This window comes from Hirundo rustica, chromosome 25 (genome assembly GCF_015227805.2).
Source record: "Hirundo rustica isolate bHirRus1 chromosome 25, bHirRus1.pri.v3, whole genome shotgun sequence".
In the NCBI taxonomy this organism is placed as follows: domain Eukaryota; kingdom Metazoa; phylum Chordata; class Aves; order Passeriformes; family Hirundinidae; genus Hirundo; species Hirundo rustica.
The window spans coordinates 686,358-698,538 of NC_053474.1; the positions used below are offsets into that span (position 1 = coordinate 686,358).

At 55.4% G+C, this 12,181-nt stretch overlaps 3 protein-coding genes across 7 annotated transcripts; 2 read left to right on the plus strand and 1 right to left on the minus strand.

Annotated features, from left to right (window-relative positions):
- Window positions 1-900: 900 nt before the first annotated feature.
- SYF2 (SYF2 pre-mRNA splicing factor) lies at window positions 901-3,705 on the plus strand. 2 transcript variants are annotated; one of them, XM_058423564.1, is made up of 8 exons: window positions 901-994; window positions 1,082-1,204; window positions 1,344-1,469; window positions 1,992-2,109; window positions 2,194-2,284; window positions 3,031-3,129; window positions 3,206-3,373; window positions 3,428-3,705. In XM_058423564.1, the coding sequence occupies exons 1-7, from the start codon at window positions 938-940 to the stop codon at window positions 3,369-3,371; spliced, it is 780 nt and encodes a 259-aa protein (XP_058279547.1). In that variant the 5' UTR covers window positions 901-937; the 3' UTR covers window positions 3,372-3,373; window positions 3,428-3,705. The 2 variants fall into 2 exon arrangements, with proteins under 2 accessions (XP_058279547.1, XP_039942114.1); XM_040086180.1 differs by having other exon boundaries at window positions 3,206-3,705.
- Window positions 3,706-4,185: 480 nt separating this feature from the next.
- RSRP1 (arginine and serine rich protein 1) lies at window positions 4,186-9,018 on the minus strand. The gene is made up of 6 exons (XM_040086179.1): window positions 8,810-9,018; window positions 8,648-8,703; window positions 6,993-7,589; window positions 6,520-6,677; window positions 5,255-5,338; window positions 4,186-4,674 (listed from the first exon to the last, which is right to left on the minus strand). Exons 1-6 carry the CDS (start codon window positions 8,878-8,880, stop codon window positions 4,486-4,488), a joined length of 1,155 nt encoding a protein of 384 aa, XP_039942113.1. The 5' UTR covers window positions 8,881-9,018; the 3' UTR covers window positions 4,186-4,485.
- Window positions 9,019-9,111: 93 nt separating this feature from the next.
- Window positions 9,112-12,151, plus strand: TMEM50A (transmembrane protein 50A). Of its 4 annotated transcripts, none has more exons than XM_040086445.1 (7): window positions 9,112-9,145; window positions 9,421-9,532; window positions 10,087-10,199; window positions 10,752-10,819; window positions 10,927-11,019; window positions 11,441-11,501; window positions 11,722-12,151. In XM_040086445.1, exons 2-7 carry the CDS (start codon window positions 9,440-9,442, stop codon window positions 11,765-11,767), a joined length of 474 nt encoding a protein of 157 aa, XP_039942379.1. In that variant the 5' UTR covers window positions 9,112-9,145; window positions 9,421-9,439; the 3' UTR covers window positions 11,768-12,151. The 4 variants fall into 4 exon arrangements, with proteins under 4 accessions (XP_039942379.1, XP_039942380.1, XP_039942381.1 ...); XM_040086446.2 differs by lacking the exon at window positions 9,112-9,145 and adding an exon at window positions 9,157-9,181; XM_040086447.2 differs by lacking the exon at window positions 9,112-9,145 and adding an exon at window positions 9,195-9,215.
- Window positions 12,152-12,181: the final 30 nt, after the last annotated feature.

Sequence of the window (12,181 nt, forward strand, 5' to 3'; positions counted from 1 at the left end):
TTCCCATTCCCTTTCCCATTCCCATCCCCATCCCCATCCCCATTCCCGTTCCCGTTCCCATTCCCTTTCCCATTCCCATCCCCATCCCCATCCCCATTCCCGTTCCCGTTCCCATTCCCATCCCCATCCCCATCCCCATTCCCGTTCCCGTTCCCATTCCCGTTCCCGTTCCCGTTCCCGTTCCCATTCCCATTCCCATTCCCTGGGGCTGCCTCCCGGCACTTTCAGTCCCCAGCAGGATTAAATCCCTTCAATCCCAGCAGGAAAAGAGGAGCTCAAGGGAGCAGAGGCAGCGGGGTTTTGCCTCATGGCCGGGGCTGCGATTCCCTCTGCTGGTGTTACAGATACACGAATTACTATTGGCTTTTCGCGAATATGAAAATGAATGCTAGATGTATAATATTCTACAGTTTAATTGGTGATTAATCTGTTATAAACAAATATAAATATAAACAAAATATAAAAATAAAGACTAATAAATAAATCAAATTATATACTTGCAGTATAGATACAGGGTTTTTTTATTAGGTCCACTATTAACAAAATTTAAAACTAAATAAATTCATAATAAATGTGAAAAAATGCACTTTTCACATAAATCTTCAGGTGAGGCTGGGAGAGCCTGGCCGCTGCAGCAATGCCACGGAAATCTGAGCTTCCTCTGCTCAGAAGCTGCAACAAAACCTTTTTGTTTTTATTTTAAAGCTGTGCCGTTGCCCCTGTTTTGGGACACCCGCGGGGATTTTGCCTATTTCGGGAAAACTCCGGGATCCAGCGGGGGTGGCACCTCCCGCCCACTGGGGGGCGCCCTGCAGGACGCGCCGGAAGCAGGAAGCGCCAGGAGCCGGAAGTTGGGGGGAGCCAGGAGCCGGAAGTTTTGAAGGGCCAGGAGCTGGGCGTTCGGAAGCGCCGGAAGCGGAAGCGCGGGCGGGGCGCAATGGCGGCGGCGGTGTCGGCCCTCAGCAGTTTGGGGCTGCCCGAGGCTGATGTTGGGGTGAGGCGGGGGCGGAACGGGCGGGACGGGCGGGGCGGGCGTCCCGGCTCCCTCCCGGGGCTCCCGGCTGAGTGCGAGTCGTTGCAGAGCGAGGAAGATGAGGAGGAGGAAGAGGCGGCGGAGCCCGGCCCGTCCGCGGCGGCGGCGGCGGCGGCGGAGCAGAGGCGGGAGGAGCGGCTGCGCCGGTTCCGGGAGCTCCACATGAAGCGGGTACGGGGAACGGTACCGGGCTCTGGGGGTCCCTCCCGGTGTTATTCTGATTATCCCGCGGCTGTTTGTTGTGGCTCCGGGCCCCCGGCGCTTTGGGGGAGCTCTCCCGGTGCTCGAGCGGTGCCGTGTCCTCTTCCAGCACGAGGCCTGCAAGCTGAACAGCCAGGAGGTGGTGGAGGAGGACAAGAGGCTGAAATTGCCCCCAAACTGGGAAGCCAAAAAAGCTCGGCTGGAGTGGGAGCTGCAGGTGCAGGAGAAGAAGAAGGTAAAAACCCCCGGGTATGCATGGCCCCAGAGTGACACCGTGAAACTTCAGAATGCTTCATCACAGCCCCACAGTGCCTTTTACACAGCTTTTACAAACCTCGAGGGCAACTCCTCATGGGTTAATGGCTCTGTTGGTAATTATTCTCTTGGTTAGTACAGGCTGCTTCATCTGTCCATCAAATCCATCCGTTCTCAGGTTGTTCACCTATTTCTTTACTGATTCTCGTGGGGTTATCCCCCATTATTTCGGGTGCATTTGTTCCTCAGGGCAGATCCTGGGAGCTCACAGGTTCCTCTTTGGCTGCACTTGGAGGAAACATTTGGGCAGCTTTTCCTGTTTCTGTGGGGACACGGGGCCAGCGTCCCCCAGAGCCCTGTCCCCATTAACCCCTGATTGACCCCACGGGCTGGGCTGGGCTGAGCTGAGCTAAGCTGTGCTGAGCCGGGCTGGGCTGGGCCAGGGAGCTGCCCTGGGCGGGTTTGGGGTTTTTGCTGCAGCTGGGGGTCTCTGTGCCGCCAGGAATGCGCAGCCAGGGGTGAGGACTATGACCGGGTGAAGCTGCTGGAGATCAGCGCCGAGGACGCCGAGAGGTGGGAGAGGAAGAAGAAGAAGAAGAATCCTGACTTGGGCTTCTCAGGTGAGGGCAGGGCTGGGGGGCAGCCTGGGGGCGTTTGGGGCCAGCAGCGGGGTCAGGGTCAGCTCCAGCCCCGCTCTCTCACAGATTACGCGGCGGCGCAGCTGCGCCAGTACCAGAGGCTGACCCGGCAGATCAAACCCGACCTGGAGCAATACGAGAGGCTCAAGGAGCAGTAGTGAGTCCTTGGAATTGCTCTGGGATCTCTGGGGGAGCAGCAAACACCGAAATCCTTCCTGTTCTGCTGGGATGTTCTTTGATCTCAGCTGGCTCTGCTTCAGGAGGGGTAGGGGGGTAATTAACAGGGTAATTAATGGGGTTCATTTCTTCAGACTGGGCACTGCTGAGCTGGAAGAAGCATTCAGCCGGTCAGGTCACGTTTCAGTGTGTAATCAGCCACTGCCTGGGGCAGGGTTTGGGTTCTTTAGAAGCCCAGCTTGCTTTGAGGCCTGAGCCTTGTCCCGTTTGCGGTCAGACAGATCGAGCAGCTCAGGGGGTTCTGTGTCCTTCAGAGGCACCTGCTGCTGCCTCCCAAAGTCACCAAGAGCTTGGGTTTGATGCTGGCATTTGTCATCTGGGTCCTCACAGCTGGGTGAAGTGTGACAGTGACACCACAAGGACAGGGACAGGGGTGAGGGGTTCAGAGTGAGAGAGGGGAAAGTTCGTTTGGGTATTGGGAAGAAACCCTTCCCTGTGAGGGTGCTGAGGCCCTGGCACAGGTGCCCAGAGCAGCTGTGGCTGCCCCTGGATCCCTGGCAGTGCCCAAGGCCAGGCTGGACACTGGGGACAGCCTGGGACAGTGGGAGGTGTAGGGACAGGGCTGGACGGGCTTTCAGGTCCCCTCCCAGCCCCAGCCCTTGTGGGGTTGTCAGCGTCCCCGCAGCGGCGCCAGGGCTGTGAGCGGTGCCCCTGCTCTGCCCCCAGCGGGGAAGCTCTGTACCCCACCTCGGACAGCCTCCTGCACGGCACACACGTGCCCTCCAAGGACGGCGTGGACAGGATGGTGGCAGACCTGGAGAAGCAGTGAGTAGCGGGGACGGGCGGGGGGCCGGGGGCCCCGGGGCGCTGCGGCCCCGGCTCAGCCCCCGCTGCGCCCCAGGATCGAGAAGAGGGAGAAGTACAGCAGGAGGAGACCCTACAACGACGACGCCGACATCGACTACATCAACGAGAGGAACGCCAAGTTCAACCAGAAGGCCGAGAGGTTCTACGGGAAATACACGGCCGAGATCAAACAGAACCTGGAGAGGGGCACGGCCGTGTGAGCCTGGCACAGCCCAGATCAAACAGACAGAACCTGCAGGGGCTGAGCTCTGTGAGCCTGGCAGAGCCCAGATCAAACAGAACCTGCAGGGGCTGAGCTCTGTGAGCCTGGCAGAGCTGGCACAGAACCTGCAGGGGCTGAGCTGTGTGAGCCTGCCTGGCCCCGCTCACTCTTGGCTCTGTTGCAGTTTTCAGACAGTTTTAAGTTCTGTCAGCGCATTGCAGCTGTTGCTCTCTCTGCTCAGTGTTCAGTGTACTGCAGGCAATTTGCATCGTTCAGCTGTTTGGAGCACCCAAGTTCTGCTGTTCCTGCTCTAAATAAACTCCTTGGGCTAATCTGGGAGTTGGTGTCTGTTCCTCAGGGTGGTTTGCCAGCAGGATGAAGAGCAGAGTGACATTCCCAGGGACCCTCAGCAATTCCAAGGGTGGAATTCCCCCCTGGCAGCAATTCCAAGGGTGGAATTGTCCCCTGGCACTGCAGCTCTCCAGCCTCTCCCCCAGGGACAGGATAACCATGGGATCCTCCCACCCATTCCAGGGTTTCCTAAAGAAGCTTCCAGACATGAGCATTCCAGTTCAGTTCATAAAACCCTGTGGGAACTAGAGTTCAGCAGCAGAAAGGACAATGTGACTGGGAACAGCCACCATTTCCCTGGCAGCAGCTGCCATCCCTCACCATTCCCACTTCAGGGGAACCCAGGGCAGGAAGAGGCAGGAGCCAGGTGCAGAAGGAGAAGAGCTCTCCTGCATCCCCTGAGAGGAGCTGCGAGTGCCAGGGACACCCAGAGTAACCAACACAGGCTGACACCTGCCACAGCCAGTGCAAAACTAAACTTTATTCACTTAAGTAAACAGTTACACAATGTAAATCCAGGTGTTCAAAGAACAGTTACTCAACTATGGTTTAGAAAAAGTTACCCACCTGCAAGTTCTAGTCCAGAAAAGCAATACAAAATATTTACAAATGTACACAAGATTCCCATCTGTGGCTTCTGGATCTGTGTGCTCTCTATCTGAAAGAGAAACCTAAGATTCCAAAAAATAAGACCTCAGAATAAATACTCAGTATTAACAAATCTCCATCAGAAGTCTCTGTTCTGTGCTGCAGTCTGTCCCTCAGCGTGCCCGGAACAGGGAGCTTTTGGGTGAGAAGTTCAGGAATGTTTTCTTCTCCTCCTTCTTGACAGGAACCCACTGCCCATAGGGGCTTCCCTTCCTGTCCTCCTCCCTGGCTGGAGAAACCACTGGCTCCTTAACCACAGCGTGGCTCACCGGCTTCTGCAGCGCGGGCTTGGCCATTGTGTTCTGGGAAATAAAATGAAATAAAATAAATACACTTCCTGTAAGAAAAGGTGCGAAAAGCAAGGGGTTTATCTGTGCTGACGTTTTCTCTCCAGCTCCTGGAATTCCTGATGCTTACACTGGGGATCAAGCACCTGCTCTTAACACAGGAGAAATCCCTGAATCCTAAATTTGCACTTCTAAAACATGTAACTTGGGGTACGTTGTGTTTTAAACCAGTTCTAGTTTGAAATTGTTCAGGCTGAGGGTAAACGCTTGTTTCAAACACACTGCTGAGGTGTATTTAGGGTGCTGCACCCCCTTCTCCACAGAAATCATTATCAAACATCAAATTCCTTTTGTTTTGATGGAGATCTCCATCTGGGAAAAGGCCCAGGCAGGAGGCTGAAGCACTGGAATTCCAAACTTTACATTAGGAGTGAAGGAAACGCTTCTCTGGAATTCAAGCACTTGCATTGGGAATGAAGGAAATGCTCCTATGGCATTCCAGCATTTACATTAGGAATGAAGGAAATGCTCCCCTGGAATTCCAGCACTTACACTGGGAATGAAGGAAATGCTCCTCTGCAATTCCAGCACTTACATTAGGGCTGAAGGAGATGCTCCTCTGGATGGTTGCCCTCTCCATGCCAGCCTTGGTCACGTCCCCAGCTGCACTCCCAGGTTGCTAAAGAGGAGCAGGCACAGGTCAGTGTGGATCCCAGGGCAGGGCACTCACAGCACAACTTCCTGCAGTGTGTCAGGATTTAATCTCGAGTAGCTGTAAAGCTACAGCCCAGCAGTGGCAGGCAGCGCCTGACCGGGGCAGCCGTGCCAATCCCACGGGAACGGGGGCAGCCGTGCCAATCCCACGGGAATGGGGGCAGCCGTGCCAATCCCACGGGAACGGGGGCAGCCGTGCCAATCCCACGGGAACGGGGGCAGCCGTGCCAATCCCACGGGAACGGGGGCAGCCGTGCCAAGCCCATGGGAACGGGGGCAGCTGCAGGCCCCAGCTCCAGCTGGGAGGACTCAGAGTCACAGCAGCAGCTCTGCACACCCATCCTGCACGGCTTTGGGGAACAACAATAAACTTATCTGCGAGGGGTGCAGGCCTCTTCTTCTGTACTCTCTCAACATCTGGAATATATTGCACACGTTTGTGTCAAACCCTCAGCAAATTCGCTTCCCTTTCCACAGCAGCAGCTGAGCCACGCAAGGTTTGGATTTACTGCGGCTCAGGGTTAACACACCACGACAGAACCAAACTAAAATTTTCACTTTAAGCTGCTCGAGTTTCTCCCTCCCTTCAATTCACAGCAGCTACAGCCCACGAGTCCCTTAATTACCACCAGATTTTCTTCCTCATGTCTGGAACCATAGTCATGATTTCTATAAGACAGAAATAAAGCATGTAAAATGCATTGTGTGCTTGGGCATGGAATTTCTGGGAAACAATTTGTTGCACATGAAAAGCTTTTAACAGTTAAAAAGGCAGAAAGATTTAAATTTAACCTTAAAAAAACCTTAAAAAACCTTAAAAAAACAACCCCGCACTATTCACTAGGTTTGGCAAGGGTTTTAGGTCAGAAAGGCACAAACTAGTGGATTTCATGGGAAATATCCCATCAGGAAAACAAGTCAAAGGAACAGGTCTCCTGTCCCTCCCCAGCTGTCCCTACTGGACACTCAGGGATCAACCACCTCTGAGAGGGTCTCTGTGCTTCCAGCTTAAGGCAACACCTCGAGGCTTCTTTTTGTTCAAGAGTCTGAACTCATAAGCACAACCTCCACGGGTGAACTACAACACAGCCATGCAGACAAGTCTAAGAGGTGTTTACCTTCTCAGGGAGAACACTCCACACTTACCTCAGCTGACTCCGTGGCCTCCTCACGCTCCTGCTGCTTCTCCGTTTTGATCTCTTTGGCAGGAGCAGGGATCTTCAGGCTCGCTGGCAGGACAATGTTGTCTGTTCCCAGAGCTTTGGCAGCATTGGCTTTTGCAATTTCCAGGAGTTCCCTCTTGTCTAGAAGAGGAAGGAATTAAACAAAGTAGTGCTTTATTACATCATGTTAAAATCTCTGTGTACCTACTCAAGTCTAAATCCTGCATCTATGCAAGCACCAGCTGGGACTGATCTCACCCCGGCCCATCCCCGTGCCAACAACGCCCTCAACAACATTTCCATTAAATACATTTGTCCAACCGCACTGAGGTTCTGTTTCGCTCGGGCTTTAGAACCCGAGCAAGCAAAGGAGAATCCACCCGGCACAAACAAAACCCAGGTACAATCTCTGACCCAAAGGAAATCTCCAAACCGCCCCCCGGAGCGTTCCGTTACCCTTCTCGCTGAGGTGCAGAGGCGACCTGCTCCGGGAGCGCGTGCGGGAGCGGCTCCTCCAGCCCCTGTAGGCCTCGGGGTACACGGTCCTGCCGAAGCCGTAGTAGCGCCGGCGGCGGGAGCGCGAGCGGCTGCGCGAGTACGAGCGGCGGCAGCGCGCCCTGCCGCGGGAGGCCGAGCGCGAGCGGGGCCGGGGCCGCCGGTGCCGGTAGCGCCGGGCCGGGTAGCGCCGCCGGGAGCGCCGGTACCCGCGGGAGCGCGAGCGGCTGCGCGAGCGGGAGCGCGAGCAGCGCCGGCAGCGGCGGGCGCGCCGCGAGCGGGAGCGCGACCGGGAGCGGCTCCAGCTGTGCGAGGAGCGGCTGGAGCTGGAGCTGCTGGAGCTGCTGGAGCTGCGCGAGGAGCGGCTGGAGGAGCGGCTGGAGGAGCGGGCGCAGCTCCGCCCCGAGCCGCCCGGGGATGCTCTCTGCTTGGGCGAGCTGAGGCTCAGGTCGTCCATGAAATGCGTCATGTCCTGCGTTTGCCCGGCGCTGCTCTTCTGCGCGCTCTCGGCAGCCGGGTCGGGTTTGGCTGCTGCTCGGCAGTGCCCCGTCTCTGTTCCTGCGGGTGGAGAGGGGAAGGTCAGCGCTGACGGGCACCACCAGGAGTAATTAAACACCACCAAACACCCCAACAACCCCCAGACATCTTCCAGTAACAACCGAGCTCTGCCATTCCCTCTCCTGCAGTCAGCCACAAAACTGAAACACAAGGCTGAACGAAAAAAGAAAGGCTTCAGTTTGAACCATGAGTGGTTCCGTGTGGAATCTGGGAGAGAAGTAAACCTGTGTGGGTTTGAAGTGTAATTCCTTTTGCAATACCTTTCTTCCTCCAAAAAGGAGGAAAATCTTGACATTCTTGAAAAGAATGTTCAAGGTATTTTATCTTCCATCCGTCCTAAATACAGCCTATTGGATCCAAAATAACCATCTGCCTTCCAGCCCAGCACGAACTGACAAGCTTTCTGCTACAATTCCAAAGAGGCTTTTACTCCAACAAGGGGAAACCAAAGTACCTTGTCAGTCCATAGCAGCTAAGATCTTGCCTGTATCATGCCATAAAACCCGTGGCACACGCATCCCAGCAGCGCACACAGCAAGCTGCTGTTAGAAATGTTCGACATGAAAACAGTGCAAGAGGCCGGTGATGACTCAGTGGCCGTGGCTCGCAGCACTCCTGACGGCTCTCTATTAATAATTAAAATGGCTGTCCCTGGAGTGGCAGCCATCTTATAGCTGCAAAGGTTACTCGGGGTAAGGATCTTATCACAAGACTTAAGCCCTGAGTTACGTAACCACTTTACAGTTTAGGGAAGCTCGCTTTAACGCGGAATTTCTATTTAGCCCTCGGTACAAAGCGAGGTTAGGCAAGAAATCCAAGCCCCTCACTGAAATCTGTAATTTAAGTTGCGTGAGAGTTCTCAGACGCAACTCTCTCGCTACTACTCCATGTGAAGTTTCACTACCTCACCTCTACGCCACGGCCAAGGTCACACGGCTGGGACGGTAATAAGAGAAACCCCCAAGTGCCGCCTGCCATCGCCAACCCCGGCCCGGCCCGGTCCGAGGGGGCCCAGGCCGGTACCGGACCCGCCGAGCCCTCCCGGGTCCCGCACTCACCGCTGGGCGCTGCCGGGCACGCCCCGCGCTGGTTCCCCTGCGGCACCTGGGCGCTCCTGCAAACAAACGAACACACACCCGTAAAAACCCACTCGTGAGCGACCCACGGCCCTCACTCCGCAGCGATCGGCCTCTCCCGCCTCCCCCGGCCCGCCGCCTCACCGGCTCCAGCCCGCTGGGCTGCCGCCGCACGGGTCCTGAGGGGAGAGCCCCCCTTCGTGGGTCACCCCCATAGCGCCGGGGCCTCCTGCGCAGGCCGCGATCGGCGATAGAAACGCGATAGAACCGCGACAGAACAGCAGCGCAGCACCGCCTCCGGCCGCCGCCGCCGCCGCCCGCCAGCGACTGAGGGGCGGCGCGGAACCTTCCAGAACGTCCCCGCCGTTACGCAACCACCGCGCTCGCGGCGCACGCGCCGGCCCCGCCCCGGCCCCGCGCCGGCCCCGCCCCTGCGCGCGCTGCGCATGCGCGCGGCCGCCGCCGCCGCGTCCCGTGACGGTGCGCGGGGAGCGCGCGGGTCCGGGGGCGCGCACGGTGCGGGGGACGCGCGGGGCCGGGGGCGCGCACGGTGCTGGGGCCGCGGTGCGGGGGGCGCGCACGGTGCGGGGGACGCGCGGGGGACGCGCGGTGCGCGCCCCGTGACGGCGCGGGGTGCGTGAGCGGAGCGGGGTGCGCGGTGCTGGCGGCGCGCCCCGGTGCCCGGTGAGCGCCGCGGCCCCGCTCCGCTCCCGCGGGTTTCCCGTGCGGGCTGCAGCTCCCTGCTCCTCCCGCAGTCGCCGGCGGCGCGGAGCCATGTCCGGCTTCCTGGAGAGCCTGCGGTGCTCGGAGTGCGTGGACTGGGCGGAGAAGCGCAACACCATCGCCTCTGTGGCCGCGGGCGTGCTGGTACGGCCTCGTCCTGCTCGGGACTTGCGGGTTCTTTTGGGTTTTCTGTCACGACATAAAAATCGGCAGCAGTTTGGGGGGGTCTCTTCTCCCGCGATGCGAGCGGAAGGATGAGAGGAAGCGGCCTCAGGTTGTGCCGGCGGAGGCTGGGGGTGGATGAAATTGGGAATTTCTCCACCGGAAGGGCGGTCAGGCAGTGGTGGAGTCACTGGGAATGTTTAAAAAGTCGTGGATGTGGCATTTGGGGACAGGGTTTGGTGCTGACCGTGGTGGGCTGGAATTGATTTTAGAGAGCTGCTCCAGCCTTAGGAATTCCAGGGAAGGGGAGAACAGGAATACGTTGTCCCTGTGTTTGTTTTGCAGCAGAGTTACCGACAAAGTCTGGCCTGGCTTCCTGCATCCATTTTTTATTTAAATTTCAGTTTTACCCAGGAAGTAACTGCTGGGGTGGGCAAATCCCTGACTCCGCAGCCAGCCCGATCCCAAACTGGCACGAAACGAATGCTGCTACCAGTTCAGTCTGGGCTGTATTTTAAACTCTTCTTTCCCTCCAGTTTTTCACGGGCTGGTGGATCATCATCGACGCTGCTGTGAAATACCCTCAAGTGGAAGATTTCAACCATTCCTACCACGCCTGCGGGGTCATCGCCACCATCGCCTTCCTGATGTAAGCGTCCCCCGCGCGCCAGCAGCTCCTGTGCGCTTCAGAAACGGGGAACGGGGTTTGTGGGGGGCTCCCAGAGCCTGGCTGAGGGCTCACACTTGTGCACCTGTGTGCAAACCGCGAGGTAAAGCGTGCTGGGACAGGCCGTGGGACAGACAGACGTTGCTGAGGGACAAACGGAACTGGAAACGAGTTTCAAATGACGGCCTTGCAAACAGATTGGATATTTTGGAGAAACAGGACAGAAGGATGCACTGTGCAGGTCCCACGTGGGGTATTTCAATAGATGACTGGCTTAGAAGCATTTCCAGCATGGTGTGGCAAAGGCTGCTAGGCCAAAAAACGCTTGGAATGGAATTAGGGAATAGTTTGGCTTCTGATTGTGATGGTGTCAATTGTAGCATCTGCACCACCTCACCCTTCTCAAGGGACTGAAAACGGAGTAAAAGCCTTTAAAACGCCTCTCACAGCCCCGCCGCTGGGTCAGAGGGAGGGTTTTTCTGACAGAGATTGAAAAGGAGAGGTTTCACGCCAGCTTTGTCCCGTTTTTCCCAGGATCAACGCGGTGTCCAACGGGCAGGTGCGAGGGGACAGCTACAGCGAGGGCTGCCTGGGCCAGACAGGTACCAGGAATGGGGTCAGCCGGGGGGTTTGTGGGGCCAGGGCTGTTCGGGGGGTCTGTGGGGTCGGGTTGTCCCACAGGTCCAGGACGTTCCCCTTCCCATTGCAGGGGCTCGGATCTGGCTCTTCATCGGCTTCATGATGGCTTTTGGGTCCCTCATTGCTTCCATGTGGATCCTTTTTGGGGGCTACGTGGTTAAAGGTAAGGCCTGACCCTATTTTTGAAAGTGTCAGGGTTAGAGCTGGTATTTAGAGGGTTTCTAGGCAGGCCCAGCTTGAATATTTTGCCCTACACACCTCAATTTTGTATTATTAATATTATTACTGATATTGGGATGTATTTGATCTATTTCTAAGTACAAACTTCCTCTACAAACCCAGCTCTTGCCCAACTGGGAACTCCATGGATATAATTAAACTGCAGCAGTTTTAAGGGAATAATTCCCTGGGTGAACATTTATTCCCAGAATACAAATTACCGAGTTCCTGCAGATTGCTCCCAAAGCCTCTCTGCTAAATTAGCACAAGGGACAATGACACGTTGGAAATGGGGTGTGCTTGAAAATTACTTCCAAAAAAAAATTTTTTTTAAATTTTTTTTTTTTTTTTTTATTTTCTCTTAGAAAAACCAGTGGTGTACCCAGGAATTGCTGTGTTTTTCCAGAACGCATTCATCTTTTTTGGGTAAGACTCTCCTCTTTTATTCGTCTCCTATTTAATTGGCTTTTGACGATAAAAATCTGAAACTTGCCGTGATCTGGTTGGTCCTAAAGTCCCGTTTTGTACGCGGTGAATAAACTGGGATCTGCCTGCAGAGGAACTGGATTAGCAGATACCCCTGGGAAGGCTGTGTTTAAAACAAGGGGGGTTTGATCTGTGCTCTCCCTTTGCTGTGTTTTCACAGGGGCCTGGTGTTCAAGTTTGGCCGCACAGAGGATTTGTGGCAGTGAACCCCCCTGGGCTTCCACTGCACCCCCCAAGTTTTGTAAAACCGTTTTGTAAAGCTTCTGTTGTGTCTAAAGAGGAATCGAGGAAAGCTGAAAGCACTAAATCCAGCTCTGTTCTGTTTATTTTTTTTTACTCTTGTACGTCCACTTCAGTGTTGTGGTGTTTTTGAGAGACGTAAAATTGCTACAAACAACGGTGGAGTCACTTTTCTAAAATGATGTTTGTTACAAATAAAAGGAGGGTGGAATACGGATCAATTTAACCAGCTGTTTCTATGATGTTATTTACTATCCGAGACTTACTAAAACTGCATTAAAAACAACCTTTTAACAGATATTTATTAAATATTTCCGATATCTGGGCAATATAACCATTTCCTCAGTTTCTGGTGTGTGGCTTTTCTTGTGTAATTCAGA